At 49.0% G+C, this 20,532-nt stretch overlaps 1 protein-coding gene across 5 annotated transcripts in view; it reads left to right on the top strand.

The window, feature by feature from the left end:
• The window catches only part of PLCB2 (phospholipase C beta 2), a 154,598-nt gene that overhangs the window by 9,406 nt on the left and 124,660 nt on the right, over positions 1–20,532 (top strand). For 4 of the 5 annotated variants that reach the window (XR_012803755.1, XR_012803756.1, XM_075613371.1 and 1 more), the window contains exon 2: positions 8,831–8,908. Coding sequence is in view for 2 of the 5 variants with exons in the window: in XM_075613371.1 (XP_075469486.1) it covers positions 8,831–8,908 (78 nt within the window). In the remaining 3 variants the exon portion in view is untranslated. Of the gene's footprint in view, positions 1–8,830; positions 8,909–20,532 lie in introns of those variants that run through there. The other variant, XM_075613372.1, reaches the window with a different exon arrangement.

Genomic DNA, 20,532 nt, shown 5'->3' with positions numbered 1-20,532 from the left:
AGGTCGAAATTTGGTGACATATTAAAAGCTGGGATTTGTTTATAATCTGCTTGTCTGTCAGTGGAAGCTCATGAATATTCATGAGCACTCCTGCACTGACATGTGCTAGAGGAAGGGCAGGGCTGACAAAGGGGTGTGCCAGGGCTTGTGACAGGACACGAAGGGGCAGTGCCTTAGCAAATGGCTGTTAAAATAGAATACAAGAAAATTGGTCTTTCAAAGTTGTTTTTTTAAAAACTGAAAATGCTAAAAGTATTTTTTCTTACTACAGAACTGATTTATTAAAAAAAACACACATGCAGGATATTGCCTGAACTGCAGCTTTAATGTGTTATATATATATATATATATATATATATACATATATATATATATATTTAAGCAGAAGTTAGTCATGTTTTCTTTCATTTACTTTTTTTTAACTTTTTGAAAATCTCAATAAATTATTTAAGAAACATATATATTTGAATATATATATATATATCATCATCTTTGCCTTTGTTGATACACTGCAGGATAAAGGCCTCCCCCATGCCCTCCCACTGTCTCTGTACGTTCCTCCTACATACCAGTTGGGATTGCTTCATTTCTTGTTGTCTCCTTATTAATTGTTTTGTCCCATCAGATATCTTCTTATCTGTTTTTTTTGTTAGCCATTCCTCTAATTTTTTCTGCGCTTTTAACTACAATCTTAATAAATTCTTTATACCCGTTTGTTAAAGTGCCCCCGCGCTGAAGAGATGTCTCAGTTCTCCTTAGGATTCTCTGCTGTTATTCTTGAGTTTATTGATGTTGATTGTTTTTGTCTTATTTTTAATTAGTTCTCTTCTTCCCAACTTCGCATTCGGATGTAATCTGCAACGAACCAATCCGTGATCACTCACTGTGTCAAAACGGTTAAGGACTGTGCAGTCTTCAATTGTGTTTCTTGTTAGCTAGGATATAGTCGATTTAATTCTCAACTCCATTGGGTCCATTCCATGTCCATTTTTTATTTGGATTCTTCTTGAGAATGAATTCGTGATGTAGAAGTTTTCCCATACTGCATATTCTACCAATCGGTCACCCCGTTCCTTCCTGTTACCGTTATTCTTGGCTATCTACACCTGCTGGACGAACGTGAAAAGATTCAATGGGACATTGTTGGCCTTAGTGAAGTTAGAAGAAAAGATGAAGGCCTCGTTGAGCTCAAAAGTGGACACCTATTCTATTACAGAGGTACGGTTAATGGAAGAATCAGTGGCGTAGGATTCATCATTAACAAGAGATGGAGAAATAACATAGTGGAGTATGAAAGCTCATCGGAAAGAGCAGCCAACATCGTCATCCAGTTGACAAAGAGATACAGGAACAGGTGATCAGAAGCACGGCCGCCCCTTAAAGACACGGAACTCACCAGCAATAAAGTAAGGTACAAACACTTTATTGGGCTAAATTGCACAGATACAAAGATCCACTGACAAAAAGGATCTTGCTCCCACGCGTTTCATGCTCTCTCTGGCGCTTTTTCAAGGAGTGTGGTGAAGGACGAGAGAAGGTACTATTTAAGCCCCCCACCCCCCCCCCAATTATAATCAGAGAAAAAGACATCTAATAACACTTAATACATCAAAAGTAAAAAAGCAGTGAGACAAATTTTTGGTAGTGATTATTGAAATCTATAGAACAGGTGAAACAAATAATCATGCATCTAAAAATAAATTGAATCTTAATATAATATTAACAGAGAGGGCATAAAACGCGTGGGAGGAGGATCCTTTTTGTCAGTGGATCTTTGTATCTTTTTTATGTAGCCCAATAAAGTATTTTTACCTTACTTTATTGCTGGTGAGTTCTGTATCTTTAAGGGGCAGCTGTGCTTCTGATTATCTGTTCCTGCTTCGTTTTGCTGATCGGAGAGACGCCACAGGGGGACACGGATCACCTCTTCTAGGTGCACCTCATGGCTATGAGGAGAGGTGAGCGGTGATTAATCGTGAGTAGTGGATCTTCTCCATACTGGGAATTGATACGGAGCAACGGGTGATTCATGGTAGTCGCAGCTGATCCGCCACGGAGGAGAAATCTCCTGTCTACAGCTCAGGGTGCAGGTCCGCATATACTTGCACCCTATCTCCAACCCTCTATTACCTCACATACAGCATTTCCACAACCCTACATGTGCCCTGCTTTCTATCTTCAGTTGGAATTGCTTTAGTATTTGCCTGAGCTTATAGCCGGTTTCCAACTGTCCGACAAAGGGCCTCATGCAGAGAGCAGCGCTATTTAAAATTGGAGAGGGGAATAAAAAGTAGGTTTAATGGAGAGTTTTATTCTCCATATGCAGAAATGGGCGAAATCCGCTATTTTTAGCATTACTGCATGTGGAGAATTGTAAATGAGGAGATGCGCGCAGCTGAAAGGGAGAAAAAAAATCGCGCATTTTTTTTTCCCCTATAGCCGGCGACCTCCTGCTTCTTGCCAACTTTAGTTGGCGGAGAAAATTGAAGAAAATCGCGCCAAAAACAGCCGCTAGATGGCGAGCGCGCCTTTCTGAATTCGGATATTTTTCAGACTGGCGAGATGTAGTTTCTCGCCAGCCGCGCGGCGAGATTTATAAATAGAAAAAAAAATGGCGCTTTTATCCTACCTCTCCATTTTCAGCTGTTTTTTGCGCGATTTTCTCCGGAAAATGGCGAGATTTTAAATAGCGCTGCTCTCTGCATGAGGCCCAAAGAGATACAGGCTTCAAATAATCGAAGTGTATGCTCCAACATCGTCATGTAGATCAGGGGAGCGCAAACTTTTTGTGCTGCGCCCCCCTGTCTCTCTGCCCCGGCTCCCGCGCCCCCCTGCCTTCCTTCAGCCGCGTCAGATGACGCTGCGTGGGCGTGTGACGTCAGGTCACATGGTGCCGCGGCGTCTATTGATGCCGCGTTGCCATGGTGACGCAACACAGACGGCTGAATCCCGGTAAGTAAACAGTTGCAGGGGCCTCACGCGATCCCCCAGAATTTAATTTAAATGCCTGGGGGAAGAGCGCGGGGCCTCTGCAACTGCCCGCGCCCCCCCAGCACAATCTCCCGCCCCCCCTGGGGGTTGCGCCCCCCACTTTGCGCACCGCTGATGTAGATAATGACGTGGAAGACTTCTACCTTGCGTTTGGGAGGTCTGGATGCCCTAGGGGTCCAACAAAGACTTTTTAAAGCCTGACCCTTGAGAGGTGGTCATTTTTACTATCTACATAGCCAAAATATTGCTTCTTTGGCTGAGAACATTTGACATTTGTCTTTATTTCTCTCTTATGTTTATGTTTTTATCTTTAATGTTTTTCTCTTTGGTTATAACTTTTTTTTATTTTCATGCCTATTCTCTCGTCTGTTTATTTGAATATTACTATTATTATATGATTATTTATTTCTATTGTTTTATTGTTAGGATCGTGGCTTCTGCCAAATCTCTAGCTGCCATTTTTTTTCCACTTTGTCCTTGCATCAAATCTTTTGTCCCAATTCGATACCAATAAGTCTTCTTCTTAGGTCAACCATCATTCCTGTAGTATCAGCTGATTGTCGCTCTTTCTAATGCTAGTAGGTTAACGTTGCACTGGATATACAATGTTTTATTGATCTCTTGTACTCTCACATGTAATTCTCTGATCTTGTTCATGGTTATCGTTCCTGAGATTGGGTTGTGTTTTGCCTTCATGTAATCTCTTGTTAAGATTAACATTAACTGACCAATATACAACTGCACTATTTTTCAAGTAGGTTGCTAGAATATTTTGTCTACCCACAGATTGGTAGACAAGCCAGGGTTTCTATAGATCAGGGGGGCTCAACTCAGTCCTCGAGCCCCTCAACAGGTCAGATTTTCAGGATATCCCTGCTTCAGCACAGTTGGCTCAATCAGAGGCCCAGTCGAAGACTGAGCCTCTGATTGAGCCACCTGTGCTGAAGCAGGGACTGATTGAGCCATCTGTGCTGAAGCTGGGGTATCCTGAAAACGTGACCTGTTGGGGTGTGGGGGGCTTGAGGACTGGAGTTGAGCACTATGCTCTAGATAATTGAATATGATCATTTCTGATGCGCATATGTATATAGTAACGGGATTATGTAAGTATTATAGTGTTTTATCCCTCCTGCCTTTTGCAATAGGGTTCTATATGTGTATATTTTTGTCACTATCGACGTGTTAAATTATCATGGATGTCACTACTTGGGGGCAGTGGTTAATGCGATGCGCGCTGCTGACTCAACACAAGGGCCACACTTTGCAGCACCCACTAGTGCAGTGTGGCCAGCCCGCGGACTGCATTCGTATTAGCCCACGTGATAAGCCTCTTCTGGTGCCGGCCTCTACCGGAAAATTAGCCCAACATCCGTGAGGCCGGGGAGCTCCCCCTCCACCGCCGGACCTGAGGGGAGCTGGGGCCTCGTGGCAGATATGGAAGTTGGACTTCCGACGTGGGTGGGTGCACGGGTCTGCGTGAGAAGAGGCTGATCCCCGGAGAATCCTGTGCTACTGCACGTAGGGTTGCCAGGTGTCCAGTATTGAACCAGACTGTCCTGTATTTGGACTCTCTGTCCAGTAAAAAATTAGAGGTAATACAGTACATGTATGTGTCCGGTATTTCTTCTCTGGACATAGTGACCCAACCGGCTTTGGGGTATGCGGGAGTTCCCAGAGCAGGGAGAGAGTAGGGCTGTGGCTAAGGGGCTGGGCAGCTTCCTCCATGCTGATTGGCTGCTGCTTGGTAATGCAGCTAATCAGGAGGATGTGTCAGGAGCCTGGGGGTGGGGCCAAGGAGAGGAGGAAACAGCATGGAGCAGAGAGGAGCGTGCGTGTCACAAGCACGCTGGCCTTTCACCTAACTGCACTCCCAAGGTAAAATTGTGAGGGAAGGGGGTAACATTTAATATTTTATGCACTTCTTTATAACTCAGAAATGCTACTAAAGATGTGTATTATTTACAGGGCATAAGAAGACCCCAGTGGTCATTTTGTAAGGAAATTTATTTTAATGTAAGCTAAAAGGTGTTATAATAAATAATTATTATATTATTCAGAGCACATATTAACCAGTTCACAGGGGGCAGAAGTGACCCTAATAGATACTGTAGCCATGTGTAAAATTGGTGTACAGATCTCTCTCATGCTGGCAGTAATCCTGGTAAGAAGGCAGGGTTGCCAGTAACTATCATGGAGGTTTGCCCTCAAACCCTGGTGAAGTGTCATATGTGGCAAAGGAAGTGACAGCATGCTTTGTGTCCACTGTTAGTGACATAGAGGTGGGTCTTTCTGGAGTCTATATAAGAGATAGCACTGCCTAAAGTTAGCAGTTCTAAAGTCCAAGGTCTTATGTTCCTGAGTGAAGTGTCTGCAGCAGTTCACGTCTGTCTGTCAGAGAGTCAAATGCAAGCTGATTACACACTGTGTCCAGGGACCTGGCACAGCTGGTGGTCTCCATTAGGGGAGAGGTGGAGAGCAACTCAATTAAGAGGAGGAACCTTCTGCATGGAGTACCTCAAGGAAATGAGCGGCTAAGTACGGCCGCTATGATGGGCAGTCTGCCAGAGGAGATGACATTAAAGATGCCCTGGTTCAAAAGATCCCTCCTGTGTGAGTGTGGAGTTATTTACCAGGAGGATGCAGTAAGAAGGAGTTCCCTGTCAGATACTCCTCCCTGCCGCCGTAGGGATCCAGCGTAGGGGCGCTGTACCAAAGGTGAGTAGGACTCAGAACACTACCTCAGACGCCTGTCATGGTGATATTCCCCATTACCAACCAGCGGGAGACTCAGGAGTCCTGTTGCCAGCAGGTGCACCACATATCACACAGACATGTAATTGGGAGCAGATTACACCCACAGGGGCCAATATGAGATTGGGTGGGGGTCTGACCGTTACAATACATTAAAAGATTCTTAATAACAAAAAGGGAGAAGCAAGACAGATCTGGAGCCAAAACAGGATATGATGTCGATGTAAGAGGAACAGAGAGATTGGCATACTCGTGGCTATCAGATGCAATAAAGAGACTTTATGGGTCGGAGTTTGTTTACAAGAGGACGAGCATTTACTCAGGTGACGGAACCTGTCCTGTCGGAGAGGCCTGCAACATGTCCATACATTCACCATCTCAGAGCCGGTGATGTTGCTCCCCCAAACCCCCAGAAACAAAGCACACACACAAAGGTGCGGAGGTGCAATGACCACGGCTTTTATACATATACAGCTAAAGGGGAAGTGCTACCCCTGCCACAGCGCTGCACCAATAGGTGAGGCCAATGACGTTTAAATCATGGTCCGTTAGCTGGGAGCGTCCCAAGTCCCAGACGTTCAGCTGACACCACGTCGGACGCGAGATGGGCCCCAGGTACTCACAGCACACTGAGCCCTGCCCGCTCGCCCACCATGCCACCACCTGGCATTACCGTAACGGAGGCAAGGTTACCCTGCACTTACCCTCCCCCCCAACCAGCAGCTGTGACAGAGGCAACATAACCCCAACCAACTGTTACGCCGGTGCTGCCCGCAGACCAGACCCGTCCCTTATACTGAGGTGGGGACGTATATGTGCACGCACCCGCAGCAGAAGGAGCGTGTCCGGAGTGTGGTGTTTTGGCGTTGCCAGGCCAGGTGGAAATAGCTGTAGCAATACTTGCCGGTACCGGTACAAGAAGAGGCATCGTCATTGCCGTTAGCCAAGGTATGGGAGAGGAGAGATCCGGAAGGTCAGAGTCCAAGCTGAGATTGAGAGGCGTGAGAAGCAGCGAGGTCAAGTGGGAGCCGGGGTCCAGAGCCAGAGACTGAATTCTGCCAAGCCGGGTCGTAACCTGAATAAACGAAGAGAAGAGAGAGAGAGCCAGCATAGGCATCCGCTGGAAGAGACTATGTCGAGCAATGTGAGAGAGGCAAGAGAGGTACTATATATTGCGGCTGACCAATAGGGAGCGGAGGCAGTCTTGGAGGAACACGAGGAGCTGTCCTGGATTGGTTCCTATGGTAGGCAGCCAGGTGGGGAGGTTTAGGGTTAAGCAGCAGCCGTGTGAGAGTTGGGGGCGTGGTTTCACTGCTGGTGCAGTGAATAAATTATCCTTGCCTGGCGCGCTCCGTAATGTCGGAGAGCTCGCGCCCGGGACCAGAGGGGGCCGCCAGAGCACCGAGTGTCCGCAGGGGCGGTGTTAGTCCGTCAGGAACGACGGGGGCGCCCCCGCACAGCGGGAGCAGGTTGGGAGAGATGAGGGAGCCATCTCACGGCAGCGGGGGCATTCAGAGGTAGGGAGGGGTCGCGCTGTGAGCGCTGAGAGTCCCGCATCCTTACACAAACACCTCAAATATAAATATATTCAATACAGAAAACAGAATGTAAAGAAAAGGGGAGGGAGAGAAAACGGGTCAATTGTAGGTACTCACCGGCGCGGGCAGATCCTTGGAGAGGCCGCCCTCCTGCAGCGTCACAGCCTCATATGACAACGCGTCGCCATGTGACAGGTCGCCATGACAACGAGACGCTGCAGGAGAAGGGCCGCTCCGGAGAAGACACCACACACACACAGGTGACGAGCGGTCCGGGGACTCTGCAGCTGCTGGGTTATCTCGAAAATGTCGATGAATAGATTTAAAGCTAGGTGCCTGAATAATACACTGTGATTGTGGCCATATTTGACATGCGTATGGGGTACCTATAGATATTTTAAGTTGATCTCCCCTGCCATTTCTTGATCTTGTTCCAGATTTGAAAAGGTATTTAGGTCCAAAATCCAATTCCTGGCAAATCTCCGGAGACTAGCAGAATTGTAGAGTTTTTTATTAGCAACGTTTAGGTCTCCAGAATCTTTCAGTTGTTGAAGATGAATTTGTTTTTTCTCCCATTCCATATGAATTTTTGGAGTGCCTTGTTCAGCCGTTTGAGATATTGAGAGGTGATATATACGGTACTATTAATATTTTATATAAGATTCTAGGAAATACATCATTTTAATCAGATTGTATCTGCCTATATAAAACAATTGTAATCTATTCCACAAAATTAGATCATTGTTTATTTGCTCTATGGCAGGGGAGATATTCATTGCATAAAGATTGTTAATATGCTAGGGTATAAGCACCTCTAAGTTTTTTACTGGATTCGGAATTCCATCTGAATGGACACTTTTTACCCCAAGATGTATTTTGATTGGATAAAGATAGGACTGATTGCTTATGAATAGTAGAAGATTATCAGCAAAAGCAGATACTCAAATGGAGGGGTGCGTAAACTTTTTGCCCTGTGCCCCCCTGCCTGCTCTCCCCCACTGCTCGCAACCCCCCCCCCCTTACTTTGTCTCAAGCGTCAAATGTGGGGTCACGTGATTTCACGTCACGTGACCCCGCTGCGTCATTTGATGCTTTGTTGCCATGGCTAGGTTGAATAGAAGAGGTGAAAGTGGGCAACCTTGCCTTGTTCCTTTTTCTGGAATAGCTCACATTTAGAGACATAATTTTACAAATTCTTTTCACTCTGGAGCAGTTTTATATTTCATGATCTTGTTTTGTATTTTGATTGTATAAAGATAGAACTGATTGCTTATGAATAGTAGAAGATTATCAGCAAAAGCAGATACTCTAATGGAGGGGTGCATAAACTTTTTGCCCTGTGCCCCCCTGCCTGCTCTCCCCCATGTGGATGCTTCCTCATGTAGCTGCTAATTAATTAAACAAATAAAAGGAGGAACATAATAAAATGAAGAAGTGATAGGAAGGACATTTTAATTCCAGTGCTTGCTCCACAATGCTTTGCCGATCTGTCTGCAGTGAAGGGGTTAAGAGGTATGTTTATTAACATTTTCGTTTTGAATTGTATTTAGGAAACCTTGATTGCTTCTCCGGTGATCCTACGGGTGGATCCTAAGGGCTATTATTTGTACTGGACTTTTCAAAGCAAGGTAAGAACAAGATTACTGGAGAAAACTTTACAATCCCGTACACTCTTCTGCTCCTCCTTACATCTCAGTCCTAATTTCTCGCTATGCACCATCCCGACTCTTGCGTTTTGCTCAAGCATGTCTTCTCTCTACCCCCTTTGTATCTAACACCCTCTCCTGCTTTAAACCTTTCTCACTGACTGCCCCACACCTCTGAAATACCCTTCCCCTCAATACCCGACTAGCACCCTCTCTATCCACCTTTAGGATACCTCAAAACACACCTGCTTAAGGAAGCATATGAGTAAGTCCATGGCTTATACTTTACACCTCATACATAAACCTTGGCCCCTTGCAGACGCACTTACCAGAACGCCCTCCTCCTGTCTCTGTACGTTCTTCCTACCAATTAGATTGTAAGCTCTTCGGAGCAGGGACTCCTTTTCCTAAATGTTACTTTTATGTTTGAAGCGCTTCGTCCTTTTATGCATTATTCGTTATTTTTATGATTGTCACGTGTATTACTGCTGTGACGCGCTATGTACATCAATGATGCTATATAAATAAAGACATACATATAAAAGCTCCACTTGCAGATGTTTAATGCCGATACCATGTTGGGTGTACGATAAGAGATGCGCTGTCATGGAAACCGCCCAGTTAAATGTCACAACTACACTTCTTATAAGATGTAACATCACAGAGTTCCCTGCAGGTAATGTAAAGGAACAAATCTAGCAAATAACTAGTAACTAATAACTAATTTTCGCTTTACATACATGCTCCGGTCCCATTGCGTACGTTAATGCGGGGTATGCCTGTATATGCTTACAGTAAACTGGTTATACAGATCCATTAAATCAATAGATTATCACACACAAGCACATATAGATATACATGTATAATAGATAGGGGTTTGTATATCATCAGCCTTTGTCGATTCACTGCTGGATGTCGGTTACAGCAAAGTTCCTGATTTCATCCTGCCATCTTACTTTTGGTCGTAGTCTTGGTCTTTTGTCATCCCTTTGAATCCAATCTTTATCCAACTACAGTATGGTTATTTCTTGCGATGTGTCCAGCCCACCACCATCTTATTTCTTCACTTACTGTATTTGATGGTGTCATGGACTTTTGTTTGGTTTCTGAGCCATTCATTCTCTTTCCCGTCTCTTCTGGTAATACCCAGCATGCATCTCTCCATACTCTGTAATACCCAGCATGCATCTCTCCATACTCTGTGTAATACCCAGCATGCATCTCTCCAGACTTCTTTGAGTTTTTCTGAAACTTCAGAATCGTCTTGGCATTTAAGGGCCAAGTGTCACCTCCAGACGCGAGCTCGGGCGGGATACACGGGCCAAACACTCTGCTTTTGAGGCACTGTGGAAGGTTCCCTTGCAAGATTGTCTTGTTTCTTCCATCATATCTTCAGTCCCCTATTGATTTTATTCAAAAGGTTCCCATCCATTGTTACTTGCCGGCCATGGTAGACATAGTCACATAGACAAGGCCACTTTCTTACATGCTTTGGCATGTTCTATCTATATCTATCTGTAGCCCTTTTTCTGACGCTCCCGAAAGAGACTACTGGTCACTGTACACAACCTCTGGCTCCAGGAGATCTGAGCCTCTGCTAGCTGGGAGCCTGGGGTAACACTTATAGCGCAGCGCCTCCACTTACCCAGGATCCCCGTGACGTGAGATTGCCCTGGGCAAGAAATACAATAACACACATATGAATGCAACCAGTTTTACTGTAATAATGCATGGTAACATTATCACTCTATAATGCAACGTAGCAATAACACATAACATATACACATACTCTAACGCTCGTATAACCTTAGTGGCTCGGCCACTCTCATCAGGAGCAACGTCTCCGTCCCCTCACCGCGTGCTCCACACACCGTGTCCATGTATAGTACTATTGGTATAGGCTCAGTTCTTTAGCCACTCGCTCAGTGTCCCTAAAGAGTTACGCCTAAGGTGGGATCAGCGCCTGTTGACCGGTGTTGGTGCACTTGATGTAATAATACCTTCTGGTCACGGCGGTGACCGGCAACAACTTCACAAAGGGTCAGAAGCCTCCAACACGTAGCCTCCAGATGTTACGGTATCCAGCCGTCTGGTTCCAGATGACTGCAACCGCCGCAACTCTGTGCTTTGTCCCTAACTGGTACTCAGTAAGGGGTGATGCTCGCTCTCACTATAGGCCGTCCCTGCAGCACAGCAATCTATGGTGACTTCAGGAAATACTCCTAGGGCCTGCAGGGTAGAACTGTCCTATGCAGGCGGGTCACTGACCCCCTGCACCCACACTACCTCTCCCTTCACCTCCTGGATCCCCTCTCACTAACTTCTCCCTAATACCTGCAGTAACCCACTGCACTAACTGTACCTGCAGCAACCCACTGCACTAACTGTACCTGCAGCAACCCACTGCACTAACTGTACCTGCAGCAACCCACTGCACTAACTCTGCCTGCAACAACCCACTGCACTCACACTCTGCCTGCAGCCGCACTGCACTCAGCCCTGTGTCCTTCTTGTCAGCACTCACAGCACTGACAGCCGTGACACTGACAAGACTGCACACACACTACCTAAGGGCAGGGTCCCTAACCTAGGGGCCGTCCCTCGGTACCTACCCACTACCCTGGTGGGGATTGGGGCCTGCCTGGGATCTGGGGAACTACCTTACCTGGTATAGGAGCCACTTGCTCCCTACACCCTTCCTTCCCCTTCCTGCTCCCAGCTTCAACTGCCAAACGTGGTCCCCGCAACATTGTAGCCTTCCTCCACAGGGGAAGCTGCGAAACCCTATTTGCTGGCTGGCTGCACGTGATGTGGGTGAAAGGGCAATCCCCAGAGGCTGCTGGGAATTGTAGTCCACTCAGGACCTCTTTAGCATTGGGACCGCGTGCGCTACCCTTACAGCGCCTGCGCGACCAATGCGCACGCTCGCGCTACCTGTCTTGGCGGCCCCCGCTAGCCGGGTACGCCGCAGAGACTCCGGGGACGCGGAGCGCTCCCTGCTCCGGCCCCCACCTTTGCATTGTGCCGGCAAGTCCGTCGCTGCCTCCGGCGGCACCCGCGATCGCTCGGCACGCTACAGAGGGGGTCTCTGGAGGCAAAATAAGACCGGGGCTACATATCTATCTACAGTATATCTATCTATCTATCTATCTATCTATCTATCTATCTATCTATCTATCTATCTACAGTATCTATATCTATCTATCTATCTATCTATCTACAGTATCTATATCTATCTATCTATCTATCTATCTATCTATCTATCTATCTACAGTATCTATATCTATCTATCTACAGTATCTATATCTTATACTATATTAGTGAAAGCACTGTATGCATGCATGCATGCCTGCCTGCCTGCCTGGATGTCCGGTGTCCCTAGGGGAAATCTGATTGGTCCCTTGGCCCGCCCCCACACACCTCTCATTGGCCTGAGGCGGAGTGACGGGCCAAAGGACACAGGGACACACACAGGGACACACACAGGGACACACACAGGGACACACACAGGGACACACACAGGGACACACACACACACAGGGACACACACACACAGGGACACACACACACAGGGACACACACACACACACACAGGGACACACACACACACACACAGGGACACACACACACACACACACACAGGGACACACACACACACACACAGGGACACACACACACACACACACACACAGGGACACACACACACACACAGGGACACACACACACACAGTGGGGGGGGGGGGGTGTACATTAGCAGCATGTATAACCCGGGGGGTGGGGCTCACATACCCACCGGTCCCGGAGCCTCCGCCTCTTCCTCCCCGAACATCAGCCTCCACACCCGCGCGCACCTCCTCCTCTCCCCGTGTTTCCCGCGCTTTCAGCCCCCCCCCCTCCTCCCCCCGGCGCCGCTACAGTCAGCGGGGGAGCGAGTGCCCGGGACACAGCGGGGGAGCGGCCACAACAAGCTGCCTCCCGCCTCAGATCCACGTGGGACCTTCCGGACGGGTGAGTGAGCGGCCTTCACCTCCCCTCACCCCCCTTCACCCAACCCTCACCCCCTTCACCCCCCTTCACCTCCCCTCACCCCCCTTCACCTCCCCTCCACCCCCTCCCCCCCCCGGCGCCGCTACAGTCAGCGGAGGAGCGAGCGCCCGGGACACAGCGGGGGAGCGGCCACAACAAGCTGCCTCCCGCCTCAGATCCACGTGGGAGCTGCCGGACGGCTGAGGGAGCGGCCGGACGGCTGAGGGAGCGGCCGGACGGCTGAGTGAGCGGCCTTCACCTCCCCTCACCCCCCTTCACCTCCCCTCACCCACCCCTCACCTCACCTCCCCTTCACCTCCCCTCCACCCCCCCCTTCACCTCCCCTCACCCACCCCTCACCTCCCCTTCACCTCCCCTCCACCCCCCTTCACCTCCCCTCCACCCCCCCCTTCACCTCCCCTCCACCCCCCCCTTCACCTCCCCTCCACACCCCCCCTTCACCTCCCCTCCACCCCCCCTTTACCTCCCCTCCACCCCCCACCCCCTTCACCTCCCCTCCACCACCCCCTTCACCTCTCCTCCACCCTCCACCCCCCCCTTCACCTCCCCTCCACCCCCCCCTTCACCTCCCCTCCACCCCCCCCTTCACCTCCCCTCCACCCCCCCCTTCACCTCCCCTCCACCCCCCCCTTCACCTCCCCTCCACCCCCCCCCCTTCACCTCCCCTCCACCCCCCCCCCTTCACCTCCCCTCCACCCCCCCCCCCTTCACCTCCCCTCCACCCCCCCCTTCACCTCCCCTCCACCCCCCACCCCCTTCACCTCCCCTCCACCCCCCCCCTCCACCCTTCACCTCCCCTCCACCCCCCCCCCTCCACCCTTCACCTCCCCTCCACCCTCCCCCTTCACCTCCCCTCCACCCCCTTCACCTCCCCTCCACCTCTCCTCCACCACCCCCCCCTTCACCTCCCCTCCACCTCCCCTCCACCCCCCCCCTTCACCTCCCCTCCACCCCCACCCCCTTCACCTCCCCTCCACCTCCCCCCCTTCGCACCACCCCCCCCCTTCCCACCACCTCCTTCCCACCACCTCCCCCCCTTCCCACCACCTCCCCCCCTTCCCACCACTTCCCCCCTCCTCCCCACCACCTACCCCCCTTCCCCCCTCCTCCCCCCTCCTTCCCCCCTCCTCTCACCACCTCCCCCCCCTCCCCACCACCTCCCCCCCCTCCCCACCACCTCCCCCCCTCCTCCCCACCACCTCCCCCCCTTCCCCCCTCCTCCCCACCACCTCCCCCCCTTCTCCCCCCCTCCTCCCCACCACCTCCCCCCCTTCCCCCCACCACCTCCCCCCCTTCCCTCCTCCCCACCACCTCCCCCTTCTCCCCACCACCTCCCCCCCTTCCCCCCTCCTCCCTACCTCCCCCCCTCCCCACCTACCCCCCCTTCCCCCACACATTTATACATACACACACGTGTATACACACACACACATGTGTATACACACACACATGTGTATACACACGTGTATACACACACAAACATGTTGTATACACACAATATATACATACACACAATGTATACATACACACATGTATACATACACACACATGTATACACACACACATGTATACACACACACACATGTACACATACACACACACACATGTATATACACACACACACACATACAATGTATACACACAAACATGTATACACACACACACTATCCCCAGCACCACCACATCAGCACACCGGTATCCCATGCCCCCCAGCACACTGGCATTCTCGGCTCCCCGCCATTCTCAGCCCCCATCAGCACCCACACATTGGCACCTTTGCACCTCCCCCATCGGCACACCCACATCCGCACCCCCACATCAGCACCAAACCCTCCCAAATCAGCACACCGATACAATCACCATCAGTACAGCCACAGCAGCACTACCACCGCACATGGGCCGTGTGGACCACTCCCCACCCAAATGCCACACCCACACCACAAACATCCCGGGCAACGCCGGGGCTCTCAGCTAGTCTATCTATAAAAAATGTAAATGTACTCTTTATATCAGTGTGAAATCAGCTACTTGGGAAAACCAACCAATGTTGCCGATATCAACAGTAATGTAAACCGAGGATGTTTTTTTGCCTCATTATCCGGTTGGTTACCTGGATGGAGAGCAGACCTTATCCTATCATTCAAATATATTACAGTATGTTTCATACGCTCACTGGGAAACCAATTCAAGTGTAAAAGACATACAAACGTTTAATGAACATAATGAGCTCTCGTTATCTGTATAACGCAGAAAAGCTGAATCGATTGTGTGGGAAGAAGCAGGAACTTTATTGGTCCCTAAAGAGCTCTGATTTGTACCAAAAGACATCTGGGCTGATTAAGTGGAACTGCATGTTTAAACCTCTCTGTTTATATTATACTGGTTGTTATATACAAAGTAGGTATTTCACATAGTACATCATTTTCATCTCCTAGAGCAGGGGGGGCCAACTTCAGTCCTCAAGGGCCACCAACAGGCCAGGCTTTCAGGATATCCCTGCTTCAGCACAGCTGGTGCAGTTGTTGTCTGAGCCACCTGTGCTGAAGCAGGGATATCATGAAAACCTGACCTGTTGGTGGCCCGTGAGGACTGGAGCTCCCCCCCCCCCTGTCCTAAAGAGTAAATGTGAAGCAGGCCCCTCTAGCACTGAATGGGTAATTAGATACATCAGACTAAAGTAGACTAATGACAGCGATTTCTTTATATGGTTACCTATAAGTCATTTACACCAGGGGTGCAGAAACCTTTGCAGCTGCGCCCCCCTGCCTGCTGCTGCCCCCGGTGCTCGTGCCCCCCTTACCTCCGTTCCCTGCGTCAAATGACGCCGTGGGGTCATGTGATGTCACGTGATGCCGCGTGGCAACGCGTCAGCAGCCGCCTGAATCTCGGCCCTCCCAGTTTGCACACCGCTGATTTACACCTTTAAAAAATAAGAAATATGAGAATCTTTAAAACATTTTTGAAAGGATAAGTGAGGAACTGATGGGAAACTAAAAGTGACACGCCTACTGGGTGTATATTCTGTTATATTACTACCCAGAATCCTTATCTGCAGCGTGATCACTGTGTGGTGAGACAATGGGGAGAATGAGGCAGGTTTGGGGGCACGTGTAAGATCTAAAGATACTCATTGGTTCTTTAGCTTGGCTGCACCACACCCCAATAATAGGGTCATTACATTTATTGCCATAAATATTACAACTAGAAGTTTAGCGCAGGGTTTCTGCACCTGTCTCTTGATTTTCAGTCCTTCATTTGACAGGCAGGGAGAGTGCATAAGTAGACCCCATTGTGAAGAGATATAAAAGAAAATGTTATGGGGTTTAAAAAAAAGAATGTCAAATATGTATAAGCGGTTTTTATTCTAATGCTCCAGTCACCTGATCTTAAAGCTGCAGGTCAAGCAATATCCTACATCTGGTTTTTATATTTTTTTATTAATAATTCAGTTCTGTACGATGAGAAAATACTTGTAGCATTTAAAAAAAAAACAATTTTTTAAAATGCATTCTAATGTAATAAGCATTTTTGTTTCTATAGCAACCATTTACAAAGTCACATCCCCTTCCTCTTCTGAGACAGGCTCTGGCACACCCCTTTTGCCCTCTGTCTAGCAGTGCACCAATTGTATCTAGTGCCTGCCTGGTCATATGACCTTCCACACAGAGCTTTGCATCCTGGGTAATCTTCTGCAGCCCTAACAGTGATATAAAGAAGAACCCCAGAGCCGAATCTTCAGTGGTAGATCACAGGAGAACGGATCGATCGGCAGCTTAGCCAATCACTTGTCAGTGTGCAGATTGTATTGATGCACATATCGAATGTAAAAAAAGTAATATTTTTTTTCTTTTTAAATGGCAGCTTGAACTGCAGCTTTAAGCTAATCAAGATATCGTTGTCATTAGTCCCCTGTCGTCCTATGCTGGATGGCACCTTAACCCCATAAGTGCAGGACAGGACGTAAAGGGGTATGGGTGGTTTTGAGCCTTCGGTGTATTCCCTGATCGGCGACAGCCTCTAGAAAACGTGCAAATGGCCAGGACGTCATACGGGCCTCTGGGGGGAGATGTTTCATGTCATACCCTGTATGTGAGGGCACTGAAGGGGTTAAAGCAGTAACTTATAATGCAATATATATTATTATTGTCTGGGTTTCGTCAGTATGACAATGGTGGTTTATAATGAGATGGGAAGTGTATCTGGATAGCAGCCCTGGTAAAATGCGGGGGCACAGTGTGGGGTCGTGGGAGAGAATCATGTTCATGTCTTCTAAGGGAGCTGCACAGAGTTACACAGGGTTACAGTTCCGCTGGGAAGCTGGGGAATTCTCTATTCCAGCTAAAAAGTCCATTGTTGTTCATTCAATCTGTGAGCAAATGTGCACTGGCCTCCTGCGGCCTCCACAACCCCAACCCATACAGCCAACTACTGAGGCCTCCACAACCCATACAGCCAGCTCCTGAGGCCTCCACAACCCAAACCCACATGACGTCCTCCTGAGACCTCCACAGCCCCCTCCTGAGGCCTCCACAAATCTGGGACATCCACAACCCCAACCCACACAGCCTCCTCCTAAGGCCTTCCCAACCCACACAGCCTCCTCCTAAGGCCTTCCCAACCCACACAGCCTCCTCCTGAGGCCTCCACAACCCAAACCCACACAGCCTCCTCCTGAGGCATTCGCAAACCAAACCCACACAGCCACCTCCTGAGGCCTCCACAACACAAACCCACACAGCCTCCTCCTGAGGCCTCCACAACCCACACAGCCTCCTCCTGAGGCCTCCAGAACCCACACAGCCTCCTCCTGAGGCCTCCACAACCCACACAGCCACCTCCTGACGCCTCCACAACCCAAACCCACACAGCCTCCTCCTGAGGCCTCCACAAACCAAACCCACACAGCCTCCTCCTGAGGCCTCCACAACCCAAATCCACACAGCCTCCTCCTGAGGCATTCGCAACCCAAACCGCCACCTCCTGAGGCCTTCACAACCCAAATCCACACAGCCTCCTCCTGAGGCCTCCACAACCCAAACCCACACAGCCTCCTCCTGAGGCCTCCACAACCCAAACCCACACAGCCTCCTCCTGAGGCCTCCACAACCCACACAGCCTCCTCCTGAGGCCTCCACAACCCACACATAGGGTTGCCAGGTGGCTTGTCCAAAAATACTGGACACAATACTTGGCACCCAGGACCCCCGAATACATATAAAAAATACCCCCACGCCCCTCGAATACAAATAAAAAATACCCACATGCCCCCAAATACATATAAAAAGTACCTCCATGCCCCCCAAATACATATAAAATATACCCCCACCTCCCCAATACATTATAAAATATACCCCCACCTCCCCAATACATTATAAAATATACCCCGCCTCCCCAAAACATTATAAAATATACCCCCACCTTCCCAATACATTATAAAATATACCCCCGCCTACCCAATACATTATAAAATATACCCCCACCTCCCCAAAACATTATAAAATATACCCCCACCTCCCCAAAACATTATAAAATATACCCCCACCTCCCCAAAACATTATAAAATATACCCCCACCTCCCCAATACATTATAAAATATACCCCCACCTACCCAATACATTATAAAATATACCCCACCTCCCCAATACATTATAAAATATACCCCCACCTCCCCAAAACATTATAAAATATACCCCCACTTCCCCAAAATATTATAAAATATACCCCCACCTCCCCAACACATTATAAAATATACCCCCACTTTCCCAAAATATTATAAAATATACCCCCACCTCCCCCAAAACATTATAAAATATACCCCCACCTCCCCAAAACATTATAAAATATACCCCACCTCCCCAATACATTATAAAATATACCCCCACCTCCCCAAAACATTATAAAATATACCCCCACTTCCCCAAAATATTATAAAATATACCCCCACCTCCCCAAAACATTATAAAATATACCCCCACCTCCCCAAAACATTATAAAATATACCCCCACCTCCCCAATACATTATAAAATATACCCCCACCTCCCCAAAACATTATAAAATATACCCCACCTCCCCAAAACATTATAAAATATACCCCCACCTCCCCAAAACATTATAAAATATACTCCCACCTCCCCAAAACATTATAAAATATACCCCACCTCCCCAAAACATTATAAAATATACCCCCACCTCCCCAAAACATTATAAAATATACCCCCACCTCCCCAATACATTATAAAATATACCCCCACCTCCCCAATACATTTTAAAAATACCGCCACCTCCCCAATACATATAAAATATACCCCCACCTCCCCAAAACATTATAAAATATACCCCACCTCCCCAAAACATTATAAAATATACCCCCACCTCCCCAAAACATTATAAAATATACCCCCACCTCCCCAAAACATTATAAAATATACCCCCACCTCCCCAAAACATTATAAAATATACCCCACCTCCCCAAAACATTATAAAATATACCCCCACCTCCCCAAAACATTATAAAATATACCCCCACCTCCCCAAAACATTATAAAATATACCCCCACCTCCCCAAAACATTATAAAATATACCCCCACCTCCCCAATACATTATAAAATATACCCCCACCTCCCCAATACATTTTAAAAATACCGCCACCTCCCCAATACATATAAAATATACTCTCACCTCCCCCCCATCATCACCACAGCTCATCGTGGCCCCCCATCATCATCTCAACATATCCTGGCCCCCATCACCTCACCTCATCCTGGCTCCCCATCATCTCCTCAGCTCATCATGGCCTCCCCATCACTTCACCTCGTCCTGGCTCCCCATCATCTCCTCAGCTCATCCTGGCTCCCGCATCACCTCACCTCATCCTGGCCCCCCATCACCTCACCTCATCCTGCCCCCCCCCCCCATCACCTCAACTCATCCTGGCCCCCCCATCACCTCACCTCATCCTGGCCCTCCCCATCACCTCACCTCATCCTGGCTCCCCATCACCTCACCTCATCCTGGCTCCCCATCACCTCACCTCATCCTGGCTCCCCCATCACCTCATCCTGGCTCCCCATCACCTCACCTCATCCTGGCTCCCCCATCACCTCATCCTGGTCCCCATCACCTCACCTCATCCTGGCCCCCCATCATCTCACCTCGCCCTGGCCCCCCATCATCTCACCTCATCCTGGCTCCCCATCACCTCAGCTCATCCTGGCTCCCCCATCACCTCACCTCATCCTGGCTCCCCATCACCTCACCTCATCCTGGCTCCCCATCACCTCAGCTCATCCTGGTTCCCCATCACCTCAGCTCATCCTGGTTCCCAAATCCCCTCAGGTCATCCTGGCTCCCCCATACCCTCACCCTAGCTCCCCCATCACCTCACTCTGGCTCCCCATCACCTCACCCTGGCTCCCCATCACCTCACCCTTGCTCCCCATCACCCCCCAAATTGTGTCCTTACCTTATTGCCAGGAAGGACACAGACTTCTCTGGGCCGCCGGGTGTGGGCTCCGCCCCCGCTGTCCTCTGATTGGCTCTCCGCTCCTCCAATCAGGG

This window comes from Ascaphus truei, chromosome 9 (genome assembly GCF_040206685.1).
Source record: "Ascaphus truei isolate aAscTru1 chromosome 9, aAscTru1.hap1, whole genome shotgun sequence".
In the NCBI taxonomy this organism is placed as follows: domain Eukaryota; kingdom Metazoa; phylum Chordata; class Amphibia; order Anura; family Ascaphidae; genus Ascaphus; species Ascaphus truei.
The sequence above is the reverse complement of the archived record's forward strand: the minus strand, read 5'-3'. Positions and strand labels throughout refer to the sequence as shown.